General features: G+C 43.9%; 1 protein-coding gene and 1 long non-coding RNA gene across 4 annotated transcripts; one reads left to right on the top strand and one right to left on the bottom strand.

The window, feature by feature from the left end:
• Nucleotides 1-17,110: 17,110 nt before the first annotated feature.
• LOC118782347 lies at nucleotides 17,111-18,118 on the bottom strand. Its single transcript, XR_005005132.1, has 3 exons — nucleotides 17,969-18,118; nucleotides 17,645-17,887; nucleotides 17,111-17,204 (listed from the first exon to the last, which is right to left on the bottom strand). It is a non-coding gene; the product is annotated as an uncharacterized LOC118782347 (long non-coding RNA).
• Nucleotides 18,119-18,392: 274 nt separating this feature from the next.
• On the top strand, nucleotides 18,393-26,807 carry fbxo31 (F-box protein 31). Of its 3 annotated transcripts, XM_036535664.1 has the most exons (10): nucleotides 18,393-18,932; nucleotides 20,416-20,487; nucleotides 20,626-20,712; nucleotides 21,751-21,827; nucleotides 22,243-22,410; nucleotides 22,543-22,617; nucleotides 23,367-23,476; nucleotides 23,776-23,929; nucleotides 24,843-25,168; nucleotides 25,632-26,807. In XM_036535664.1, exons 1-10 carry the CDS (start codon nucleotides 18,509-18,511, stop codon nucleotides 25,852-25,854), a joined length of 1,716 nt encoding a protein of 571 aa, XP_036391557.1. In that variant the 5' UTR covers nucleotides 18,393-18,508; the 3' UTR covers nucleotides 25,855-26,807. The 3 variants fall into 3 exon arrangements, with proteins under 3 accessions (XP_036391557.1, XP_036391555.1, XP_036391556.1); XM_036535662.1 differs by lacking the exon at nucleotides 20,626-20,712 and having other exon boundaries at nucleotides 18,396-18,932; XM_036535663.1 differs by lacking the exons at nucleotides 18,393-18,932; nucleotides 20,416-20,487 and having other exon boundaries at nucleotides 20,513-21,267.
• Nucleotides 26,808-27,157: the final 350 nt, after the last annotated feature.

The raw sequence follows: 27,157 nt of genomic DNA, 5'->3' as shown, positions 1-27,157 counted from the left end.
TGGGCCTTTAGGAATAGGCCTGCACGATATGAGGAAAATCTGCGATGTGCGATAACATTGTTCAATATTTCGATGACGATATGACTTGCGATAAATAAACAAATACTTAAGTGTGCATATTAGCTATACCAGGGGTGTCAAACATACGGCCCGCGGGTCACATCCGGCCCGCACAAAGATTCAAAACGGCCCGCACATCAACCAGAGGATGTAATACAGGCCCTACTATTTCCGTCAACTCTTTACCATTACCACAAAACGTAATTCGTCATCCATCCACTAGGTGGCAACAACCTATTTCAACTGATCAGCTAGTCATCTTTCATGACTAAAGAAAGATCGCGAGCTAGCTACTTGCTGGCAAGAAAATGGTGTCAAAGATAAGAAAAGTTGATAAAGAGTGTCTGGCCTTTCAGGAAAAATGGACAAACGCCCACCTCTTTGGGGATGTTAACAGTAAGTGTATCTGTTTAGTTTGCTCACAGCAAGTAGCTGTTCCAAAGGAGTATAATATTAGATGGCATTACCAGACTACTCACGCTGAGAAGTATGATCGCTACACCGGCCAGTTGCAGGAGGAGAAAGTGAAGGAGTTGGTGGCTACATTAGCATGGATTGAGGACATCGCTGGACAGCTGACACAAAAGCTCATTCAAAAAGTTCAGGGATTTGTTGCTTTTTCCGTCGCAATTGACGAAAGTACAGATATAACGGATGTGGCACAGCCGGCGATTTTTATTAGAGGTGTTGACTCTACTTGTAACATCACAGAGGAATTCGTAGAACTGGTACCCATGACTGACACTACTACGGCTAGCGACATCTTCAGTAGTCTCGCTGCATCATTGGATAAATTGGGAGTAGACTGGGCCCGTGCCGTAAGTATGGCGTCAGATTTATGTCAAAAGTCGCGAGCGCAGAAAATATACTTGCGAGCACACGAAACATGCTGCGAGCGCAGAAAACATTCTCACGCACAAAGCAGCCACCACGCGCGAGAGAATTTCTGCTTTGCGCTGGCCAAGCGAGCATGTTTCTTGCGCTCGCGAGAATGTTTTCTGCGCTCGCGACTTTTGACATAAATCTGACGCCATACGTAAGTCTTGCGACTGATGGCGCACCATCAATGATCGGTGTGAAAGCTGGAGTTGTGGCCAGACTTCGAGAGGAAGTGTAGCAGTTTGGAGGGGGTGAGTTTTGGAATTTTCAAAACTAACTAGCTAGCTATCTAGCTAAATTAACGGACTAAACTTAGCCATACTGCTAGTAATTATGTTATTGGCTGGACCAAAAGAGGTTAACGCCCCTTGAGGTTTGTGGGGAAATGGGAAACACCCCTTGAGGTTTTGGTCTGCATTGCAATCAAAACAGACATTAGCAACATTATTCACAGAGCAGAGATGATGCCACTTACCGTTAGAAACCAGTGCAAAATAGGCGTCTCCAGAAAGATTCAAGCAAAGGTCGTTGAAGTTCAAATTGCCCTCGCCTGCGTGAAATAGCACCTTTTGTTCGCATAATAGTTCTATTTCCCAGCGTATCAACCTCTATGGTTCCATATGGTACACCCAAGAACCCTTTTTTTCTAAGAGTGTAGGCTACAAAACAAAACAAATGTGATGCATAAGCCTATGCATCACATTTGTAGCGTACTATGTCTACATTAACAACAAATAAAAATACGACATCACTGACTAGGCCTACAAGTATATTAAAATGTTCGGGCTCGGTTAGTTCAAAACTTGTAAAACGATGTTTTTCGCTTAGGATATAAGCGTGGCTCTTTTTTCCTCAGTTTTTTTTTTTTTTTAGTTTTAGCAAATGACATGTAGCCTACTTTGGCTATTAGGCTATACGCGTTAAAATGGGGGGTTCTATTACCTCCCTAAAGACGAAGTATACTTTGCGGCTGCATGATTGTTTGAATAGCATGGTGCAGTTTCATGTAATGAATATCACGATTTAATTATTATTAATTTCATTGATATTTGGTTTCACAAATGCTGTTTGGCGCAGAGCAGGCTAATAAGGGACATGATGTTTGGAACAATAAAGAGTAACTTTTAAAATGCAATAAAACTATGTAGCCAAGTGGAGAAATACCACTTTAAAGAAAAAAAAAAGAAAAAACGGCGTGGCCCCTTTAAGGGATTATTGTAAGGTGACGTCAGCCAGAAACCCGAGCTCAGAAGCCACGTTACGCTGCGTCTTAGTACAGGTCCTGGGGAAGAGGGCAGACAACTTGTCTGGGTGGAAGACGCGTTTCCCCGTCTCTGTGTGCTAGTATCCTTACGGCGAATAGGCCAGTACCGTGTTTTATTTCACTGTTTTATTTCATGGTTGTTTTATTCTTGTTGCTAGTCTAATGTGAAACCAAGCAGGGTTAGTTGTTGAGGAGATTTGTTTATCCAAGACTACGTTTATTTTACCAAGTGCCATTTGTGAAAAATAGCTTATGAAGCTAAAGTTCTAGAAACCTACTTGAGGGGTGACGTCACCGCGCTGTGAGGAAAAGCGCGCGAGACGAGTTGATTAGTTTCTTTTAAATTTGAGTGAATGGTGTCCTACATACACTAGCTTGGGTGCTAGGAGTGAAAATACTTTTTATTTTTTTTCTAATTGAACAAAGCACTTGATGTAAGCTCCTTCTCAGGTAGTAGCTGTTCCTTTTATTTCTTATTTTTAAAACAAATCTCTGAACCTCTCTAAATTGGCCGCTGTCCCTAAAAATAGGGCAGTTTCAGAACCCTAAAGCCATTTATTGTGTCCTGTGATTGAATGAACCGGGTTACAACTATTTGCAGATTCGTGCATGCCGACCGACCGGATATGAAAATGAACGAAAAAGAATCGTTTTGAACACCACTAATTTTTATACACCAACGATACTAGCAAGTTGCTGAAGTGATTTTTGGAAAGGGGGCGTGTCTTATAGCCCTACTTAAAGGTGATTGGCTTTCGCCAGGCGAAATTTTCGCTGGACGTGAACATTTTTTAAGTCAACCGAACACTTATACGCTTATGGCGAGTATGAGCACATTTTCAGAAAAAAAGCAACGCAGCTACCACGGCAAAGGAGAGACAATTGGCGTGGGAGAGAATTGCTGCCCGAGTCAATGCGTAAGTTTGAATGCAGTAGTCTATTCATTTAACATTTAACCACACTTCCTTTTAATAGGCTATTACAGGTGAAAAAGTGGTGGAATGTTATTGAATAAAATGTTATTTTCATTTAGGTGCAATCCCATAGGCACCAAGTGCACTTGGCAGCAGCTGAAAATGAAATATAAAAACATAGTTTAAACAGGTAAGACATATTTTGCTTAGGCCTTGCTATAGGTCATGATTGTACCTCACTTTGGTTTTAATCATATTTGACACATTAAACAAAGTAAATATCATTCAGTGGCTATATCAACTTGTAGTAGTTTTACCCCCCAACAGAATGCTGTTTTAACACACATAAATGTCCTCCTGCCTAATATCCTGCTTAGTAGTGTTAGGAGACAGTTTTGTGGAATGGCATAGCGTTTGTTCCGGAGACACGCGATGTGTATTCGAATACAAACGCTGGAGACAAGCGATGTGTATTTGAATACAAAGCGATGTCGCTACATCCGACCGGAGCCAAATGGCGCCTCTTGTGAACCCTATGGAGCCAATTAGGTTACAGGGCTCAGGAAATACCCAATTAGAGAGGGAGCTGTTTAGCTATGCACAGCTCCACAAGACCAATCAGAAACAGCACCCCTGCTGGTTATCATAGCTCATATGCAAATGTGACTGCTATTAACTGTATAAAAAATGAACTGAATTCTATACCTGTTGAACTTCTGCTCAATGCTGATGTTCCCACGGCCGGCTGTGCTAATAAACTTCCTGTCTTTTGGCTACGAACATCGAATCTGCTTCTTGTCGTAACGAAACCCTTTTTGGGTGTTCCGGACTTTGACTAACAGTAGATTAACATTTGAATTCTAGTGTGTATATATATGTGTGTGTGTGTGTGTGTGTATGTATATATGGCGCACCCAAGAAATTGGGTGACCACATTGGTTATATCATTTGTATTAAATAAATGTTAGGTTTATTATTATAGAACGGCACAGCGTCTTGTGGGATCCTTAATGATTGGCACCACACGAGCAGTTGCGTCCAGGTTTCTATGGGAACGGTCCTCGGCTCTCCCCTCAGATGAAACTTGGATAAGCAACGGAACAGCAGCCTGTGCCATGTCTGTTTCTTTCACCTGTTTTACGGGTTAGTAATGGATAAACTCACAATCATCTTGAGTTCCAACTTTCTCCTGATGTCTGTTTGGTAACTGATTACATTGTTATTTTGACCATTTAAGAATAAAAGCGAAAATAGAAAGTTTGTCATTAACTGAGGTGGATAGCTGAGACAGTGTAAACAGTTAGCTACCGTCTCGCGAACTAGCTGTGGCGGCAAACTACAGTAAGGTTTAGCTTCTCATAGCTAATTGAATTAGTGGTGTCCTATTAATTTACGTAGCTGTTAGCATAGCTTTTTGGGCTCCCACACTCTGCTTTTAAGACGGTTATTTTACGAAGTTTAATGAGTATAAATGAGTATCAATACACTGGTTTTAAGAGACGGTTATATAAGCAATAGAACAGCAGCCTGTGCCATCTGTTTCTTTCACCTGTTTTACAGGAATCATTTAAATTTGTTAATGCGGTCCTGGCTACAGGGACCCGTAACATACAGTATATATATATTTCTCCCAACAGTCACTGATGTTGTCATCTGCCTTGAAAGCGTCCAGGCCCGGACAGCATTTCTGGCTGTGTGTTGAGATCCTGCACTGATCAGCTCTCTGGGGTGTTTACCTCTATCTTCAACGAGTCGTTAGCTCAGTCTGTGGTCCCCACTTGCTTTGAAAGATCAGTTACTGTCCCAATGCCGAAGAACAATAAGCCCTCATGTCTGAATGACTATCGTCCAGTAGCCCTCACATCTCTAGTAATGAAGGTTTTTGAGGGGCTTATTAAGAAAATCATCTGCTCCTCCATCCTCAACACCACTGACCCACCTCAATTTGCTTACTGTCTGTTAGTAAAGGTCCGGAACACCAAAATGTGTTTCGTTACGACACAAGCAGATTCGATGTTCGCAGCAAAAGACAGGTAGGTTTATTTGCACAGCCGGCCGTGGGAACATTAGCATTGAGCAGAAGTTCAACTAGTATAACATTTTGCTCTTTTTTATACAGTTAATAGCAGGCACATTTACATATGAGTTATGATGACCAGCAGGGGTGCTGTTTCTGATTGGTTTTGTAGAGCTGTGCATAGCTAAACAGCTCCCTCTCTAATTGGGTATTTCCTGAGCCCTGTAACCTAATTGGCTCCGTAGGGTTCACAAGAGGTGCTGTTTGGCTCCGGTCGGATGTAGCGACATCGCTTATTATTCAAATACACATCACATGTCTCCGGATCAAACGCCATGCCGTTCCACAAAACTGTCTCCTAACACCGTCCCAATAGGTCTACTGAGGGTGCCATCTCTCACATCCTGCACGCCACCCTTACACACACAGACGTAGGAAAAGGGAACTATGTGAGGCTGCTTTTTATTGATTATAGCTCAGCCTTCAACACCATAGTCCCACACATGCTGGCCTCCAAGCTCAAGGAACTGGGACTGAATGCCCCCCTCTGTGACTGGGTTCTGAACTTTCTTACAGGCAGACCTCAGGTAGTGACAATGGGCCAGTCCACCTCTAACACCATCACCCTAAGTACAGGAGCCCCACAGGGTTGTGTCCTGAGCCCCTTACTCTACTCTCTCTATGCACACGACTGTGCGTCCTCTCACAGTTCCACTTCTATCATCAAGTTTGCTGATGATACAGTGGTTCTGGGCCTCATCTCCAACAACGATGAGGCCACCTACCTGGACAAGGTGGAGAAGCTGGTAACCAGGTGTCAGGTGAACTGTCTGTCTGTACGTCAGCAAAACCAAGGAGTTGGTTGTGGACTTCAGAAGGGGGCAGCAGCAGTCTTACACCCCACTCAGGATTGGCGGGACCCAAGTGGAGAGGGTGAGTAGCTTCGGGTATCTTGGGGTTCATATCACGGAGGACCTGACCTGGATTAACCACATCCAAGCTCAGGTTAAAAAGGCCAGACAAAGGATGTACCACCTGAGACTGCTGAGGAAATTCAGGGTCCCCCCAGCAATTCTAAAAACTTTCTATACCGGGGCTATAGAAAGCATACTGACCCAGTGCATCTCAGTGTGGTACACAAACTTCTGTACAGGACCGCAAAGCAGAGAGTGTTGCGCTTAGCTGAGCTCATTTCCAGGGCTGCCCTCCCCTCTCTGCAGGACATCTATACCAGGCGATGCAGTACCAGAGCCGTCAGAATTATTATGGACTCCACCCATCCCAGTAACTGCCTGTTTAGCTTGCTGAAATCTGGCAAGCGCTTCTGCAGTCTGATGGCCGAAACTTACAGGCTCAGGAGGAGCTTCTTCCCCCAGGCCATCAGACTCCTCAACACGGACATGCCTGCCACAAATACTCTGATTGCAATGTGCGATACTTTCTAGCTTTTATTGTTATTATTGTTATTCCTGTTGTACATATTTTTACTCGAGTTTTTTATTATTACTGTACATACTTCTCTCCTTTTATCTATTTTTATTTAATTTATTTTTATCTGCTACTTTTGCAGTCTACAGAGTTGGACCAGTTGTACATTTCACCGCAAGTTGTATACTGTTATAACTGTGACAAAGTTCTTGAATGAATTTTGAATCTTGCTGAGCTTCCTGCCACAACATAACTCCTTGCAGTTATAAGTACTCAATACTCCAGAGATTTTGCCAAATATAGTAGTTTAATGTATACTGAAACAGAATGCTCTTCATCACAGGATGATGATGAAACCATGTTGTCTGCTGCCACAGAGAGGGATTCAGAAAGGCCTACAGAGGTATACATCTTAATATTATGTATGGTAGCTGCTGATAGTTCTCTCCCCATTTAATTTTTTTTGACATTCTTGTGTGGAATTTTGAGTTTGAAATGTACATTGAAGTGATGAGAATAAATAATGAATAGAAAAACAACTTGCACATTCTTATCCTTTTTAACAGAGCATGACTGGGCATTACCAGGAGGAGGGTCCATCAACCTCCACAGCACAGATTAACACAGTGAGATCAGTAAATGCCAGGTTAATTCTGCATGTAGAGATGTAGAATTTAATGTCATCCATATGTTTTCCCAGTTACCAGTAAAGGAGTTGTACAAAATCTCATCTCATGAAGAAAATGGCAAAAAATGAACTAGATGTTTGGTGTACTTGGAGAGGCAGATCTTGAAATTGAATTACTCAAACCCCGGTTAGAGGTGGGTGCATGGTCACAGGTGAATTATGTTAATTGTTGGAACAATATAAAAATACTAATTGTTGCATTTGTATTTGTAGGAAATAAAGACCAAATGAAATGTGAATGATGTCACATGCCCTCTCTGGGGTTACCCTGAGTTTATGTAGATACTGGAACTGGGCTTTGAGCATGCCTATTGTAATCCCAACCTGGGCTCTAGTCCTGCAGTGGGCCACACTGAAATGCTGTTGGGGGCCCAGTTCAGGGTCAGGGTAAGGGGTCAACAGAGAAGGCTGGCATGGGTACCCTCTGTCACCAAGCATGTGGCCATCAAAGTCTCTTGTAATTATATAATGGATACATTTTGAGGGTGTTAAAAGCAGGAGACAAGGGAATGATATTTGCACAAAGCTTTACTTACCATGTGCAAATCTGTTGCTCAGGGTACACTCATGATACATTTGTGACTCATGCACAGAGCCGGGCCACTTGGCTCATCATTCGTGATCAAGTGTGCTGCTTCTCATATGATCTTGACAGTGCAGAGAATGAGAGATATTAGTTGCAGTATATTGTGATGTATAGTCTTTGTTATTGTAAGACAGTAGTCAATGTACCTGCACATTAATGCTGTGGAAAGACTTCCTACTCACATAGTCTACTTCATTAATCTGAGGTCGCAGCATAATGTTATGAATAGCATATAATTTAAGAACGTGATTAACTTCAACTGGATGATTTCTACATCAGTCACCTGCAATCCTGTGGAATTCTTTGATGCCCAGGGAACACTAATAAAATGTGCAGTAGGCGTTTGAAAGTGCAAGGGACATTTTTCTTACGGGTCTACACAGTTGCTTTTCCGATATGTTCTGTTATAAAGGCAACTTCCGCTGGCAAAAAAACGAAGAGCAATGCAAAGAATTTGCTCTGATCTGAGAGCAAGTCCTTGGTGTGTAATATTAGATATGTAAGGCCGGAGAATGTTGTTCAGATAAATGATATAGTGTGACGAAAGACGGTAATGTTCGATTAGGTAGTCATCAGGGAATGATAGCACATCTAATCAGGGTATCAAAATCCTCTCCCGACGTAAGGCTTTGCGAATTAATTCGGCTTCAGCATCCATCGAGTTAACGAGGTGAGGACACCTCATCTCCGACAGCTGCTTCAGGCTCAGCAGGAGCGAGGAGACAGGGAGAAACTCAGGGTTTGTTAAAGAAAACCTGCCATCGAGCAGGTTAGGTTCACAGAGTCAGTTACCATGGTAACTGACCCAGATTTTGAGTTACCTCTCTTTCTGGAACGGAAAAGCCAGAGTTTCCCTCATCTCAGGGTTAAACTCAGAGGCTGCATTCGAAACCGCCCACTACATACTATGTACTGCGTACTACACAAGTATATACTTTATACTGAATGCTGTTTTTCAGTGTAGTACCCAGTATGCGACCATTAATGACGACATTTGTAGTATGTTACATCGTCGCGTGAAATCATTGCGAGTTTAAAAACGTCCAGATTTCCTCGTGGTATTTTCCAGTTAGACACCACTAGCATTCTCACTAGTGAAAAGTACTGACGAGTTCACGAAAAGTTGCCTATTCGCGAGTTTGGTGGTACGGGCACATAATATGGCACGGAGGAGGAGAAGGGCTGCTACCAAAAAAAAACAAAAAAAAAAAACATTTTGGCCGTGATATTTGAATATGAATGCAATGTCTACGCCGCTAGCTTACAAGCTTAACTTTTTATGGTGTTACACCTATTAGGCTATATGTTGTCAGATTCACGAATGATTTTTTATTAATAAAAAAAAAAATTCTGTGAGAAACAATTGATAGTTTAATTACAGATGTCATACAGTTTTAGATTTCAGTCATTTACATGTAATGGAATTACAAAGGATCATAATCAAGTCAATCAATTATAAGTGAGTACATAGGCTAATATATAATCCCCAGCGCGGTCCTCCAACGTTACAGCCGTCTCGTTGTCCGCGATGTTTTTCCTGTGTTTTACCTGTGACGTCTACAGCCGCACTTCCTTGTGGGATATAGTAGACAAGGTAAACTGGTCTGATGCATACTGGCGACATTTTTCCAAAACAGTACGTCATCCGGGTATCTTTGGCGTACTGGAAATTTCATTTTGTTCGCATACTGTATAGGTAACTACATACTACATTTGGTCAAAATCAGTATACACTGGTAGTATAGTATGCGGCAGACCCGGCCCAAACCAATTTGGCGCCCTAGGCGAAAATTTAGGTGGCGCCCCCCCTTGCATCGGAGTAAATTCGACTGCTGGTGTACATACTCACAAGAAACTGAATAGCTTTGTCTTCGACATTCTTTTATTTGCGATTGCAAAATCAAAACACTTGGAACAAATTAGAAAGAAATACAATAAAAATATGAAATGAATTTTTGAAATACAATATGAATAGCTTAAATAAAGTCACATCACTGCTGGGTTGTGCTGTTGAGGTGGAGGAAACAGGAGGAGCGCTTGATGCTGTAGATGACCCAAGATTTGCAGGGGTGGGACTGAGAAACCTCAACAGCGCATCTGAAGAGAGAAGAGGAATATATTACACCAATCTAATAATAAATATGATATGATACATAATATGATTTTAAGAATAAACTGAAATATGACAAATTAAAAATCTAAGGGATACGTGCATGATGACTACGCTGTACATGTTTAATACTCTTCTGATATGCAAATGATATGAGATTCAATTTTTGTCATTACAAGGAAATGCTGATTAGCAGAATGCAAAGAAGTAGTAAACTGCACTATAATATAGAATGTAGGAATGCTAAGGTATGCTATAACAGGAATGATGTGCACTGTGCAGGCTTAAAACTATAGGAAAAGGAATAACACGTTAGCTTTTTGATTAAGGCTAATATTGCAAGCTAAGAAAACGTAAGCTAACCAGTTTTCAATAAAAATGTAAAAAAGTTTTATTTTAATTTTAACTCTTGCTGCCCCTATAATATTTACATATTTGGAAGCTGGGTGGGAGTGCCATTTTTCATAACAGCTTTGGTCCTTCGTAACATGCCATTAGCCTAACTGAAGTTAAAACAGTTCACGCTAGCTATTTATTGATTAGCAAACCATGTTTGGTTAACAACGTGTCGTTGTTCTCCTACGTACAAATAATGTCATGACATCACCTTTATTGTATCATTACCTCTGTCTTTCTCTCTTTTTTCCTCCTCTTCTTTTCTTTTTTTCCTCCCCTGGGCACCAGACAGTTTGGGACGTTTTGACATGTTGTTGTTGTCCTGTCGTCGTTGTCTTGTTGTCGAGCTTGCTTTTGGGGTCACGTCAATGCGTGCCCCCCTCCCCCCTCCGCCAGCAGGTAGAGTCTAATTAGTCCGGGGGGAAGGGGGAGCATCTCAGGAAAGTAAAGTGTGATCATCATTATTATTATTATTTTTATTCATATTTAATAGGGTTTGCTATGCAGTTAGATATTTTTGGCTCATTATCTTCCTATTAAGATATATAATACCAACTAATTTTAAGAAGAGTAATTTTTTTTTTCTCCCCCGTTTTTGGCGCCCCCTGGATGGTCGGCGCCCTTAGCATTTGCCTATACTGCCTATGCCGCGGGCCGGCCCTGGTCTGTCTCGTCTTTTTAACACCACAAACGCGGTGTCGGAAGTGGGCCTTTGATTCGGCTATCTAGTACCTACATGTACATTGAGCTGTCAAGTGAGTTATTCAAGTTTTCAAGTTTTGTTTGCATACGCTAGCTATACTGCAGCAGCAGCAGTGAATAGCTATGGCCGCAATCATACCCCAGCCAGCTCCGATGAAGCCGAGTGTGAATTGGCAAATCTTCCGGGTGGAATATGAGGATTATGCCCTAGCAACAGGGCTGGTGGACAAGCCTGATGACGTCCAGGCGGCGACTCTGAGGAGCGTTATGTGAGCGAAGTGTCGACGTGTCTACAAACACAACTTGAATCTGAATGAGGAGGAGCGAGCTGACGTGACTGCCATACTGGACGCATTGGAACAGTACCCTTAAACCGGCAAAAAATGTGATATATGAGCGCTACGTCTTCGGCTGTTGCAAACAGGAGGAAGGCGAGACAATAGACTGTTTTGTGTCTCGACTCAGGGAGAAAGCTGCTACATGCCAATATGGAGTCTTAAGAGATGAATCTATTAGGGACAAAATAGTTATCGGCATTGCTAATGAGGGCACATGCAGGCGGTGGTTAAGGGAACAGGACTTGACATTAGCCAGTGATATCAAAGCATGTTCAGCAGCAGAGCTGAGTGATTGGCAGTTGAAATCTATGGAGCAGGAGAGAGCTCATTCGGACAATGTCAATGTTATAGGGAAGCAAACATTTAAAAAATCAGCCAGTATTACAGAGAAAATGAGTGGTCACTCCAGATCACAAGGTGAGGGCTTCTCTGCATGCAAGTACTGTGGCACAGCACACGGGTGGGGGAAAGAACATTGCCCAGCATATGGCAAGACCTGCAAGGCTTGTGGCACAGCCAAACATTTTGCAAGAGTTTGTAACAAAAACAAGAAAAGAGATGGGAAACTCAACATAGTCGAGGGACTGAGCACAGATAAAGGCAACGCGGCCATGGAAACAAATGATGTGTATGCAACAAAGAGCATTGTCGGTGAGAGCAAAAGGCAAAAAATGGTTTGCCAATCTTCGACTAAATGGCAAATAGAAGCGATGTCAGCTTGACTCAGGAGCTACGTGCAATGTTATGAGTCTCAGAGACAAGAAGAGGCTCGCTCCCAGAGAGAAACTAAAACCTAGCAACACCATACTGAAACTACTTAGACCACGGGCTGCCATCATTAGGGGTCTTTACTACAGAGTGTGCGGTACGGGGCAGCAAATACGAACTGGATTTTGAGGTTGTAAATACACGGCAGTTGCCACTGTTGTCTGGGTCCACGTCAGAGGAGATGGGACTCGTGCACTTCACCATCCCGGAGGAGCTCAAAATAGAAGGGCTCAACACAGTGGACAACAGCCTCACCATGCCACTTACCAGAGGTACAGTCATCAGAGCATATCCTGATGTATTCACTAGCCCTGTGGAGCCACTCCCCAGAGAGGTCCACTTTGAGTTGGACCCAACTGTTCAGCCGGTGCGGTGTGCACCACGCAACGTCCTGGTGGCCATGAAGGAAGCTGTGAAGGCTGAGCTTGGACAGATATGAAGCAGAGGGTCACATTACGTCAGTCAGTGAGCCCACAGATTGGATCAGTAATTTTAGTATGGTCATTGTCAAAAGACCAGAAAAACTGTGCATATGTTTACAGCTGCACCATCTCAACCAAGCGCTCAGGCATTCAGGTTACATCATGCCCACACTGGAGGATGTACTTTATAAGCTGCCTAAAGCTAAGGTGCTCACACTGGTTGATGCAAGAGATGCTTTTTTACAGTGCAAGCTGGATGAGGCTAGCAGCCTCATGACCACATTTTGGACCCCCTGGAGCCGGAAGAGGTGGTTGAAACTGCCATTTGGCGTGTCAGTAGCTACAGAGGTCTACCAGCGGAAACAGCATGAGCTGTTAGAAGGTCTTGAGGGGATGAAGCCTATAGCTGACGACATTCTCATCGTAGGCTGTGGCGACAGTGATAAAGAGGCAGGCAAAGACTACGATGTCAAGCTGGCAGCCCTTCTGGGCCGCTGTTAAGTCAAACTGCGGCTCAGTGTCAAGAAGCTTCATGTCAAAGTGTCTGAGGTGCACTTTCACGGCCATATCCTGTCAGCTGCAGGTCTCAAAGCTGACCCAGAGAAAGTCAGAGCTGTTTTAGACATGCCAGCCCCATCCGATGTCAAGGGTGTGCGAAGACTCATTGGATTCATCACTTACCTGGCCAAGTTTCTCCTGTGGCTCTCAGAAGTATGCGAGCCTTTGAGGAGACTCACGGACAAGGACACAGCTTGGCACTGGCTGCCAAAGCATGATGTAGCTGCCAAGGAGATAAAATGGGCTTGTGACAACGATACCTGTGCTGCAATACTTCGATGTGTCAAAACCGATCACAGTACAGAGTGACTCCAGCCAGCACGGCATGGGCTGTTGTCTGATGTGGGAGGGACAGCCTATTGCTTTCGCATTGAGGGCACTCACACATACAGAGCGAAACTATGTGCAGATAGAGAAGGAGTGTCGTAGAATAGTATTTGCTTGCTAGCATTTCCATCATTATCTGTATGGACAAGATAATATCACAGCTGAAGAATAATGATTATTTAGTGATCATTTATTGTAGCTGGTAAGCAGTATAATGGTTACTATTAAACAAATCGCGCGCACATGTACTCTGGGCTGCAGGCCCTGCAACGGAGAGGCCCCTATTTCTACTTGCATGTGACCTTTGGACCCTAAGGCCCGGGCTTCCAGGCCCTGTCCAAATTCTTTCATGTGACCTTTGGTCCTCTACCTCATCTTCTAGGCTTTTAGACTTGGGTAATAAATATGCTTTGAGGCTTTTAGAGGATCCTACTTGGGGAATATAGATGCATATCATTTGGTGGTACTACTCAGTGTGCCCCACGACCCACTCTCCTACTCTGCCCCCTTGTCAAGGTCTGTGACAGGGAGGACAGAGAGGAGTCGGGTCAATGTGTTCTCATTATCAACCAAGGATGATACCTTCAGAAGCAATGTTTTTCCAATTAGGAAGGTCAAGCCAAATCTAAACATCCTACCAGGCTTGTATGAGCGCTTCCGACTATTTAGGTTGCTGCAGAGTTGCCCACAACTCAGAGCAGAGACGGAGCAGAGGGCAAACAGGACTGTGAGAGGTTGAGGAGTGTGTAAGGTGTAAGATTCTAAGCACGAGACTTTGTGCGTGTAACATCTGAAACTCTGCTGAGCTGACCATGGCCTGTGAAGCCTTGCTGTATTGAAGACCATCAATAAACATTTCTACCTCTCCTTCAACCACGGTCCAGACTGAAAGGCTTTGTGTAACAGTTTTATTAGTAAGCTTGCAAGTACATCAATTTCACTGAAATCCAACACAGCGGAGACAGATCACAAGCCCCTCATAGCGATCTTCAGCAAGCCTCTCCTTAACGCTCCCAAGCACTTGCACAGCATGCTATTGGCTCTCCAGAATTACAACCTGCAAGTTATCTACAAACCAGGACTGGAAGTGTTTGTGAGTGACACATTGAGCGGGGCTGTCATTTCCAACACCCACCCGACCCTACACAGGCAGAGCACACAGTCTGCAGTATGGTGGACACGCAGCTGGCGATTGAGCAAATAAATATGGCTGACTATCTTAACATCACAGACAGGAGACTGCTGCAGATACAGCAACACGCAGACAATGACAGTCAGTTGCAAGCCGTGAAGGCTACTATGCTGCAGGGTTGGCCCGTTGGCAAGGATGAAACAGAGTTAGCAGTCAGAGAGTACTGGCCTATCAAAGAGGATCTGAGTGTTCAGAATGGAGTGTTATTCAGAGGTCAAAGAGTTGTGATCCCCAAGTCATTGCATCCTGAGATGCTTGCCAGAGTACACTGCAGTCATATCGATGGCGAGGCCTGCTATAGACAAGCACCGGAGACAATATACAATATAATCGACAAAGAGACAATGCTGAGCCATGAACTGCCCACACACTCCTGGCAGATTGTGAGCCTAGATCTATTCCAGCACAGTGGGAAAGACTTTCTGTTGTTAGTTGATCACTACTCAGATTTCTGGGAGACTGGTGTTCTGCCAGACCTCACCACGGAGACAACAATAAAACGATGTAAGGCTCAATTTGCTAGGTATGGTCAACCTGACAGGGTCATCTCAGAGAACGGACCCCAGTTTGCCTGTGCTCAGTTCCGCCAATTTGCTGCAGAGTGGGAATTTGAACACATCACTTCCTCACCAAGGCATCCTGAGACCAACGGCAAAGCAGAAGCTGCTGTCAAAATCACAAAGAACCTATGCAAGAAAGCCCTGTAGGAAGGCAAGGATGCCTTGAAGGCAATCTTACAAAGGCTAAACACCCCAACTGAGGGTATGGACAGCAGTCCTGCTCAACGGCTGATGTCACGCCGTCTGAAGTTGGCTCTGCCAGTGGCTCACGCACTTCTCAAGCCACGAGTCATTACAGATGTAATGGACAAATTGCAGCACAGGAAACAAGTCTCTAAATTCATTTACACCAGGACTGCTAAGGACTTACCTAAGCTTGCTGTGGGGGATGCAGTTCTGATGAAACCACTACCAGGTGACAGGACAGGCATCTGGCAGCGGGGAGTGTGTTGGCGGAAAGTGGCTCCACGGTGGAGGTCGAGGGATCCCTCTATCGATAGAATTGTGTGGATTTACGTGTGGCAGAGCCAATGCCGTCACAAAACCCTGCGGTTGGTTCAGAGGGGCCTCCAGCTGAATGCAGTGAGTTTCAGCCGCAGAGTGAAATGACTGAGGGTGAGAGGGCATGCATGTTCTTCCCTCGACCTACTCTCAGCAGGCCCTACAGCAGTCCCCTACTTTCACTCGATATGGCCGTCAGATACGGTCTCCCCACAGGCTGAACCTGTAAGGCAGCAGGGACTGTTAGCTACAGAGCCTGGGTAGCTGGGGGAAGAAAAAAAAAGGCAGACTTTGAACTGCCTCTAATGTTCAGTGTTGTTGGTACTGGTTGGGGGGGGGGTTGTTCAATTGTTTTTCAGATTCAGGTCATGTTTACGTTCATTTGTGTACGGGTCAAAGACAAAAAGGGTGTTTCAACCAGCCAAAAAATAAAAATGTAAAATGACCTGGTTTCTTGACTTTATAATGTACATAGAAATGTTGCCTATATCAATTTATAATTTCTTTAAGAGTATTTTGTTCATTTCACATTTTTAATATTATTCATCGAAATGGATGACACAAAAATGTCATTCAGCGCAACGACAGATTATTAAAAAAAATAATGAGGGAACATTCTTAGTCATTTGAACTGCATGAGTCTAGCACAACTCTAGTAAAAGATTTAAAGTAAAAGTAAAGTAAAAAGTAAAAGATTTATGCATGTACCATGTATGCCCTACATGCTGTTATAATTTCATTATAACAGCATGTAGGGCATACATGGTACATGCATTCTTTCTTGTGTGTATCACACACAATTGAAGATAACGTATCAGAGATGCTTTTAGTTTTCAAAAAGCCATTTTGACAGAATTTATCCAGGACAGGGTTTACATTTTCATGGTCGATGCAGGCACAAGTGTTTTGATCACTGGTCTTTGGCTCTGTGATGTAGAGCAGCCGCAGACATAAAAACTGACTGTAAGACAGGCAGTGTTCCTTATCCACCTCTGAGATGTAGAGTCACGTAGGCATGTCATGATACCAGAAAATTAGTAGTCGATACCAATACCAGTGAAATTCCACGATTCTCGATCCCCAATTTGATACCACGGTAAAAAACAAAAAACAAAAAAATAAATCCCATGTACTTCAACATACACTCTTTCATTAAAATCATTTGAACATTACAGAAAACAGTGGCATGTAGCCTTCAAGTAATAAATAAAAAAAACAACTATTAACATTACAGAAAAGAACAGCGGCGTGTAGCCTTCAAGTATTTAAAACAAACAATACTGTGCTTAAATACAAACAATCAACTTTTTATGATGGCACAGCATTTCAATTGCAGTACCTGGCCAAGACATGAAAAAATATGGAAATAATAAATAGACCTATATAATATAATATAATAAAGTGTCTCCGAAAAGCTTCTGATATGGTTGGCTGTGTATGTGTTTGTTGACTTTGCTCTTGCCTCTCCTGGTCGACATCCTCCTCTGGCTGATACTGGAAAATTATGAGATTTCAGTTATCAGGTATAGCTCAAAGGCTGCACACACAATGTACCAACACACACACACACACACACACCTCTATATACTCAGAGTGCAAAGCAGTAGTTTAAATTTACTGACATGGTGACAGATCATTAGTCCGGAAATATTTATTTAAAACGCTAACGTTATATTTCGATGACGGATGACACAGACTGAACAGTAAGGACGGTAGCCTACTAGCAATGGTTACATTACGTTAGCCTAAACACGGTAGCCTTTAGCGTTTAGCCATTGCAAGCGTCGTATGGAACATAGTTGGCTACACAGCAATATGCCATCTGTCTCAAACAAAAACAATGGTAACCTGTATTTCAAGATAAGGATAACAAGGATAACACTTTGCTGGGTACGTTGTTAATGTAACGTTAACATGAATTGAAACTCACTCACCTTGAATTCTTTGAATAAGTGGATGTCTGTCTTTGAGGTGCTTCGCTGCGTTGTGTTTCCTCCTTTCGTCTGAAAAATTCGATGGCACCGTCTGCATACTGGTTTTTGCGAGTTTATCATTAATCCCTGATGGCCCGCCTCCAAGGCAAAGTAGGCTACTTCTATGCACGACTCTCACTGTTTTTGTTTTTGTCGAGTCGAGGAGGAGCGGTCGCTGCAGCTGCGTCCCCGGTAGCTACTGTACTGTAGAAAAATGTACCGTCATGTTTTCAGAATTTTGGAATCGACTTGGTACAGAAGTATCGGCTCTCGTGACATCCCTACCTACTGCAGTGAATTAACCATGTCTTGTAGCTTGCAAGGAGCACAGCAGGTAGTCGCTCCACTTCACAAGCGTAAGGTACAGAGTTCGCAGAGCGCAGTCTGTTTTTATGGTTTGAACTGTTGAAACACAAAAATGTAACGTGAACATAGGCGTCATTTACGCTGGGGACACGTCCGCACCACTTTTTGTCGTGGCCCATTTTGTCCCCACCACTTTAAAAAGGTGTGAACACGTCGAACCCGTCGGTCTCCCCACTTTTCAAAACAAACTGACGCCCGTGAACCTTAACTATATGGTGACGCATTACACTAGGCGACATTGCTGCTATTACACGTAAAATTGTAAAAAGTCTGGAATCAACCTACTTCCTCTGAGAGCGTGGTGCAGCTGCGTAGATTCTCTACGCAGCATATGACATGACGTAACAACTTGCCTGCGTCTGGGGTAACCGCCCAGGCACGCTCGGCTAACACAGATAAGGCTGAACTCGAACTAGCAAGCGGTGCGGTGATGTAATGTTCCCGTTTTGGTAAGGACGGATGGCGGTGTGCGCCAGGCTCTGCGGAGTGGGACAGTCGCGGAGGTGCAGGCGGCGACAGCGACAGAACCAGCAGGGTCAGGACAGTGACTCTGAGATGGACATGGACGAGGAAGAAGGAGAGCGGATTGTGGGTAAAATTAAAGCGGAGAGTGGTCCTTGCCCGCCGGACAACGCCACTGCTGCGTCTGGGCCGTTGGTGACAGATTCCTCATCTCTTGAGGATGTCCACACAGACGTGAACAAACAGACCGACAACACCGGCCCCCCGAATCCTCAGTCATTGTCGCAGCTACCGCCAGAGCTGCTGGTACATATATTCTCCTTGCTACCCGGTACTGCGCTACCGAACCTGGCGTTAGTCTGCAAGAAATTCAGGCAAATTCTCAGCATGGAAACTATCTGGAGAAGACGCTGCAGAGAAGGTAAATTTTTGTAATTACAGGCTAGTTGTCAGTATCTTATGGTTAACTATGGCCTGTGTTATTCTCCCTATATCGCTGTTTTTCTGGTGTTCAGTGACGTGAGCTAGCTAGCTCGCTAGCTAGCTAGTGTGGATACGGGTTTGGCGAACACAGCTGTAGGGTTAGAGATGGGGGTAGTCACACTCTTCACAACACTGTGCCGGAAAAAAACTGTCCCGAGAGAAGAATTCTGGGAATGTGTTGTAAAAACAGTCTGATGGTTTGCTGCTGTCCTCTAGCAACTAAAAATGAAAACGCTTATGGAAGGAGTGCCATTACGCAACACAACAGAACACCTTTGCACTTGAGGACAGAATGCAGAGAAGAAGCTTACCCCCTAGGTGACAGGCACGATTGTGTCATGGTCAGCGGAATAAAACCGCTCTTTCTCTGCATATGAAAATTTGGTTACCACTTTCAAGAGTCTGCAATGAACTGCAGTATGTACAACGCGAATAAGTCTTTCAGTCCTTCACGAGTAACATTCCACAGACGTCACGTACATATTGGAAATTTCCTTAGCAATTTCTGTTTAGGGTCTTACATGTTGTTTATAAAGGCTTTATGTAAATCTTACGTAACACTTTCATGAGCTTATGCCAACAGACATAGACTGCCATGTTGTGTGCAGTGTCCTCATTTAGTTTGGATTTGATGTATAATAATATGTGGATGGTGATCTGGCACACCTTATGACCCTATGTCAAATGGCATAAAATTATATGAATATTTATCCAGTGCTTGTAAGCTTGTTATTTATTTCATATAGGAATCTTTAGTAGAGAATGTTACCAAAATGTGTGGATAAATTAAAACAGTAAAAATTGGATACAGAGGTGGTTTTCCTCGTTTATGCACAGGGCTTCTATACTTAGTCAGCGGTTAGTGGTGAGGCATTATACAGTATCTATTACCAGCGGCTCTAATGAAACTTGCATTGGGGCTATTCTAAGTAGTTACTGTGTTCATACTGTAACATGACAACTGGACCCTATAATTTATAATGCCAGGAGTGGTTTGTCTTTATGCAACACAAGTCCATTGCAAACACATTAAACACAGACACACATCACTCCCACTCAGGTCAAGATCCATTCAAAAACAATTACAAAGATTCTGCTCAGGTGTACTGTACACTCCAAAAAGATTATATAAGTTACAAGGTATATCTTGGTGGGATATATAATACATTTTGTTTCAGAATTAATTGTGTTTGCTTTTTACAGCTCAGAGCAAGGAGAGGGGTCAGAGGTCATGCTCTCTCAAAGTTCTAATTCTCTGTCTTTCTCAGAGTTCTTGCCTTTTGTCTCTCTCTCTGTCTCTCGCAGAGTTATAATAATGTGTCTCTCTCACTGAGTTCTGATACTGTGTCTTTCTCATGGAATTCTAATGCTGTGTCTTTCTCACACAGTTCTCACCCCATGTCTCCTTCTCTCTCTTGCAGAGTTTGGTATGAGGGAGGATCTGCGTAAGATGGAGGTTGTAGGTATATCCAGTCGGGAGCTATATGTCAAACGTGAGTTTGTCTCACACCACGCATACTCCAGATGGTCCCCACCTTTCTGTCTCTCTGGTGCTTACACCATCTCCCCCTTACCTGCATCTCTTCTTCGCTTTGTTTGGTGGCTCCTCTCCACATCCTGTATCTGTCTAGGTGGCAACCCTCATATCAAGTCGGGCCGTTTTATCAAACTGCTCCCTGATTATGAACACATGGACTATCAGAATGTATACCCCTGCTGTAAATACAGGCATGACTTTAACTTACATGAATTGCATGTAGCAAATTGAAACCTTAACTTTAACACACACTCACTTTATGTATATCAGGCACAAAGGATTTTAACACACCACTTATTCCTGCTGGACTTTCAAAACTGCCACACTGCTACATCACCCCTACTCTATTCCCACCAAACTCCTTCTCCTGTCCTGCTCCACTCATGCTGTGCTTCTGCTCCGGTCGTGCCCAGCTCCTACTCCACTCATGCCCTGCTCTGGTGTTGCCCTGCTCCTTTTCCACATCTACTCCTGTCATACTACACATGCCCCATTCCTACTCCACACAATTTCAAGTCCTACTCCAGTCATAACTCATATGCCACTCATATCCCATTCCTACTCTTCAATTATATCCCTTCATACTCCACTCCTGCTCCACTCCTGCCCCACGTCTTCTCCAGGCTTTGCAGTGGATCAGAGGAGGGTGTGCTGAATGTTTGCCTCAATGAGTAACCTGCTCCTCACACTGGCATGTGTACAGAGACCGGATCACTGTGATTCGGAGGGTGAGATGGTAGGTTACTTATGGTATAGAGAAGTGCTTCAGGGTGTTCCTTTCCTGTTGCTGGATAAATGAATGAACAGTGTGTATAACATCACACACAGTCTGTCTGACTCTCTCAATCTACAGGAGTGAAGGATATGATGATGCCCATGGCAGACGGCCAGTAGGCATCAATAGGATAAATGGGACAGGGAAGTTTTGATTGGCTAAATGAGTGACACAAGCCTCTCTGAATCTGCTCTCTCCATTTTTGTAAATGGGCATTCAGAGGCCTCAATTGGCTGTATGATACACTAAAAATATTTTGGGGGCTACTCACTGTAACTTTAATAAAGGTTTCAGCCTCATCATCATCCTTTTCCAGTGAGTGAGGGAGGTTTTGCATTGTTTGACATAACTGTATTGTAATGAGTAAATTGCTGGTAGCATGAGTTGTGTGCAGATGTACAATTGGCTCTCTTGTTTTTCCACCTACTTGCTGCTGTATTCCAGTGCTCCACCCGTACCGGCACATCCTGGGACTGTGGCAGCCAGATATCGGCCCATATGGAGGACTGCTCAATGTGGTGGTAAGAACAATGACAGCACCACCCCCACAGTAGCTAGCACAGTAATATATTTATATGTAATTTATATGTATTTATAGTAATATATATATATATGAGATATAGATGTACACACATTGTTCTACTCAGGTATGCTATCTGACATTACAAAATAGATCCTGAATAAAATATTTTAATAATATTTTTATAATATTATTTCATGTCCTGGCACAATGCTCACCCATCATGAATATCCCTAGTTTTGTTTGTGTGTAACTAAAGACAGGTCACAAAGTAAGAAATCTGGAGGCTCCATGTTACTGTTCTTAGCTCAGATTTATTTTATTCCAGCAGTTCAGAGCTGCTTCAAAGTGGGTTTTCATTTCAAAGTAAGGGTGCGTTGTGCTGTTTCTCTTTATGTCTTCTGCTCCCTCTCCAGGTGGACGGCTTGTTCATCATTGGCTGGATGTACCTGCCTCCCCATGATCCTCGTGTGGAGGATCCCATGCGGCGACGCCCCCTTTTCCGCATTCACATGTGGGAGAGCAGCAAGGCGATTGTGGAGTGCATGTACGGTCACAAGGGCCCCCATAAAGGAGACATTCAGGTAATAGGCACACTCAGGAAATGTAAAAGAGGTGCATTTGCAGTGTTGGTTTTCCATGAGAACTTCTGGTAAGTGTTCAGTGTGGAGCGTACTGCTCGTGCTCCTAATGAGACTTGGATTTGCTCTCTACAGACAGTGAAGAGAGACGAGTTCTCCACCAAGTGTAACCAGACAGATTACCACCGCATGCCAGGGGGCCGCCAGGAGGTGAGGAGGTGGACTCAGTCTCAGGGTCAATGTGATTGTCATCTGTTGAATGTTGCACATACTTGTCTCTCTAAGAGTTTGTGCTCTCACAAAATAGTTTAACACTCAGTATCACTGCACACAAGTGGAAACTGGCGATTGTATTACAACATGCAAAGAAAGCTTGCAGCAGTTTCAGATTAAAGTATGCTACCTTGTCAGGAGATGCTGACACAAAATAAGGAAAACGGTAAGCTTGTTACAATGTGGTAAGCAAAGGATCAATTGGGGACCATAACAACCGTACGTACTTTTAGCTGAAGCCATATTGAAGCCAAACTACTTGTCTAGATGTGTGTGTGTGTGTTTTGTGAGTGCTTAGGAACTCTAAGACAGACTGGTGTGAGGCACTGTGCCATCTCTCAATAGGCTTCCTTTACCATGCAAAGCACCACACAGCAGTCCACAGAGAGCATTATGGGTGATGAAGTCTACAGCTTCAAATTTTGGGCAAACTATAGACTCCACTTCCCATTAATCTCTTTGCAAAATGCTGTGTGGTGCTTTGCCACAGCTGGGTTACCTGTCTACCTGTGTTACTGTGGCATGGTGCTTTGCATAAATTAAGATTAAATGGAGGTAGAGTGAATGTTATAATTCTAATAAGAGGATCTGGAATTTTGCATGGAAGTGTTGTGTTGTTAATGTGAGCAGCTGTGTTCCCTAACACTATATTGCTTTATGTGTTGTGTGTGTGTATATATATCCAGGAGTTCCGCACATGGCTGGAGGAAGAGTGGGGCCGGACACTGGAGGACATCTTCCACGAGCACATGCAGGAGCTCATCCTCATGAAATTCATCTACACCAGCCAATACGAGTATGTCTATGGTATTACATCATCCACAACATCCAGTAGGGACTATAGTACACCATCACCCACGCCAAACAATCATCCAATAAGATTGGATATCCCACATCATCCACACTAGCCAAATAGCTAAATAGGAATTGGTTTATCACAGTACATCACCCGCACCATCCAGTAGCGGAGCTGTATCATAGTAAATTGCTCACGCCAAACAGCTGAGGTGTGTGCAAGTTGCTTCCCCGGTGAACATGGTTTAGAAATGTTTCCCCACTGTATGTGGTGTGTAAGCCTTCCACTCTGTATTTCAGTAACTGCCTGACGTACCGGCGTATCTACCTCCCCCCACACCTGCCCTCTGACCTGCTGCAACCTGGCCTCTTCAAAGGTACCTATGGCAGTCATGGCCTGGAGATTGTAATGCTCAGCTTCCACGGCACCCGAGCCAAAGGAACCAAGCTCACTGTGAGTCCTGCTCGACACAAGTTACACATGGTCCACTCATCCACACACAGAGTCAGAACTTCTCTATTCCCCCCACATGGTCAACTAGTTGGTAAAAAGTAACTTGCAATGACAGTGCTTACAAATATGTTCTTGAGATCATCAGGCATGGGGAAGTTGCAAATACTGTACAGTACTGTCACAACAGATATATGCACTATGAAACTATTCCTTCCAGAAAAGCACATTTAATACAATTTATTTATGCAATCAACAAGTGATTAATATACCATAATAAAAGAGTTTGATAAAGTATTGGTTTAAGTGGTAGTCCTCTGGCTACCAAAAATTCAGCCCCGGTAGTCCATAACAATGCTGTGCAGTCGAGACTCTTTTTTGCGGTACAATGTTAGAAAATTACAGTTCATTCATCACTAGTGGCAGATAATACACAATAGATAGATGCAATTGGAGTGATAAGGTCTCCCCTCAGTTATCCAATAAGACAAATTATTTACTTTTCCACCACAAAAACAACAGGGGGTCTCCCAAGGGGCTCAGACAGTAAAAGTGCTTGTCCTATGGCCTGGGCCAAACTCAGCCATGTCATTTGCTGACAATGACCAGGAGCTCACATTGTTTGAATGTTTATCTGTCATTTACCACAGGCAACACAGAATTTGAGTTCTTTCAGATTTTTCCTCTAAAATGTTTGAGAGGGAACTTACTTGCTTCTAGTGGAAATGGCTAGTTACGGGCATTGACGTAACCAAAAGTAATAACAACCAGTGTTCCTGAGTCACAGACATGATTGATAGCATAGTACCATACAAACACTGCTCTAGCATCAAAGTTGTAAAATAATCAATCACTTAGATTCCAAGATGTGCTGGTTTGGCAGCTGGTGCTTTCATGTCTCTGTGTTGCCCTCTAGGGCGACCCAAATGTTCCGGCAGGACAGTTGACTCTGGACATAGACCTGAGCCAGCCGGTGCAGCTGCCGGAGCTGGAGGCTCAGCGGAATATGGAGGAGCTGTCCCGACTGGTGCTAGGGGTCCACGAGCAGGTGCGGCAGCAGATGCAGGAGCGGCGGGGCGCGGAAGGTGGGCCTGGGGCTGGGGTGGGGGCCGAGGAGGGGCTGGGACCTGCGTCAATGGCGGAAACCACACCCACCTGCTCTACTGCTGAGCCTCAACCCTTCGTCCTGCCCCTGGGCATCATGGCCCGAAATGAAGTGTACCCCCGCTCCTGTAAGATGTGGTGAGTCCCATACACAACACCCCTATCAGACCTAGGCTCTCTCCTTGACTCAAATATGCAACACTCCCCCACCTGAATCACAGATACAGTATCACTCCATTACTCTGTCCCTGAGGCACAGACACAACACCACCCCAAGTCATAGACACAACAATCCCCTCTACCTTAGTCACAGACACATCACCTTCCTTTTCACTGAGTCACAGACACAATATATCCCCACTGCATGAGTCACAGTCACATTTTATTGTTTGGTTGATTGATTGATTTGGCAGATTTTTTGGTTGAATGCTTGGTTGATGAACTAATTGGTTAATTTGGTTAATTGACTGTGTAACAAACAACCTGAACCTACAGGGTGATTTGGCTACAGGCTGGTTGATTTCATTGATTCCTCTATTGATTGATATAGGTTATTTGAATGATTTGGTTGATTGGCTTATTGATTGATCGATTGTTGCAGCTTCTACGGCACAGGCCTGATCGCAGGCCATGGCTTCACAAGTCCGGAACGCACACCAGGTCTGTTTGTTCTGTTTGATGACGACCGCTTCGGCTTCATCTGGCTGGAGCTGAAGTCTTTCAGCTTGTACAGCCGCCTGACAGACAGCCTGCCCTATGCCCAGGCACCATCCCTGGAGCACTTCGAGGACATGCTGCGCAGCATGCAGTCCTGGACATCTTGACGGATGCCCCACGTTGCCACCACCCTACCCTGCCTAAGCCCCACCCCACCGCAGCATGCACAAGGGCCACGAGTTGCAGGAACATGCCGCTTTCTTAACCATAATTGGTGATGATTTTAATACTGCTGGAAATTACTTCACCCAACAAACTGCGTGCCTCCATTTTGTAACAGGTACTTGATCAGAGCTAAGCTTACTCCAAGAGGAGACACTTGTATTTACACACGTATTGTATGAAAAATCAGCTGTAATCATGCAGTTTGTGCGAGAGCCTTTTCTTTCACTGCTCTATCTGCTGTGTACAGTTGGCTACCTGAGCCTCTCTAGGTGTACTGGATTCGTAAGCATGCTGGGTTTAGACCCTGTATTGATGTGCTGAAAGACAGGACCAGAAACACTGAATCACTGTGTAACTCAGTGCCATGTGACTGACATCTCAACAAATGTCTCTATCCTGTCAGTGTGACCCCTCATGTAATCAGAAAGGCTTATCGTGTGGTTGTTTATGTGCACAGGAGAGCCTCGTATTCAGGGTGAATTGCAATGCTTTCATTGTACACCTCTCGCTTTCTGAATGGCATATTTGCTCATCTGAGGTTAAATGCCAAGGTACTGTACTTTGGCCTGGGTTTAGGCACCATGTCCCTTAGGCTTAATCCAGCCCCCTCATCCACAGCCATGTCAAGAGCTGATAGACCCTCAGTGTTTAATGTTTAATTGGGTTCTCTGGTATCCCTCTGGGCCACAATGTAGGGGAAAGACCACAGTCTGACCACAACATCATGAAGAGCAGAAATAGCCCTAAGGCAAGCCAGCACTGCGGGCCTGCATTTCATCTCATCCAGTCTTGCCTGCCACTTGGGTACTGCTGAATCATGAATATCTTTAGAGTACTGATTCTCAATCCTGCTCCTGGAGCCCCCCTGCTCTGCACGTTTTCCATCTTTCCCTGGTCTACCTACCTGACTGAACTCATCAGTGGCACTTTTGATTAGCTGAGCACACCTGATTTAATCAAGAGCATGTTAATCACAAGGATAGATAGAAGATATGCAGGACAGGGGGGCTCCAGGAGTAGGATTGAGAAACACTATCTTGTGCTTGTTTGTAAATAAACAAGCAAAGCAGTTCACCATGTTTGCTTTCTAGTTCATGAGGAAGGAAGAAATCCCCTTGCTTGTGTGTTACTGTCTTCTCTCCAAAATAGGAATGACACAAACATACTGCACTAAATGCTGTTGATGATAACTGTTGCAAAGAACAGGAGATGAAGGTATGTTTTCACACATGAACTACCAAGTAT

The sequence above is a fragment of the Megalops cyprinoides genome, chromosome 8 (genome assembly GCF_013368585.1).
Source record: "Megalops cyprinoides isolate fMegCyp1 chromosome 8, fMegCyp1.pri, whole genome shotgun sequence".
NCBI lineage: Eukaryota > Metazoa > Chordata > Actinopteri > Elopiformes > Megalopidae > Megalops > Megalops cyprinoides.
This window is presented reverse-complemented; position numbering and strand designations above follow the sequence as displayed.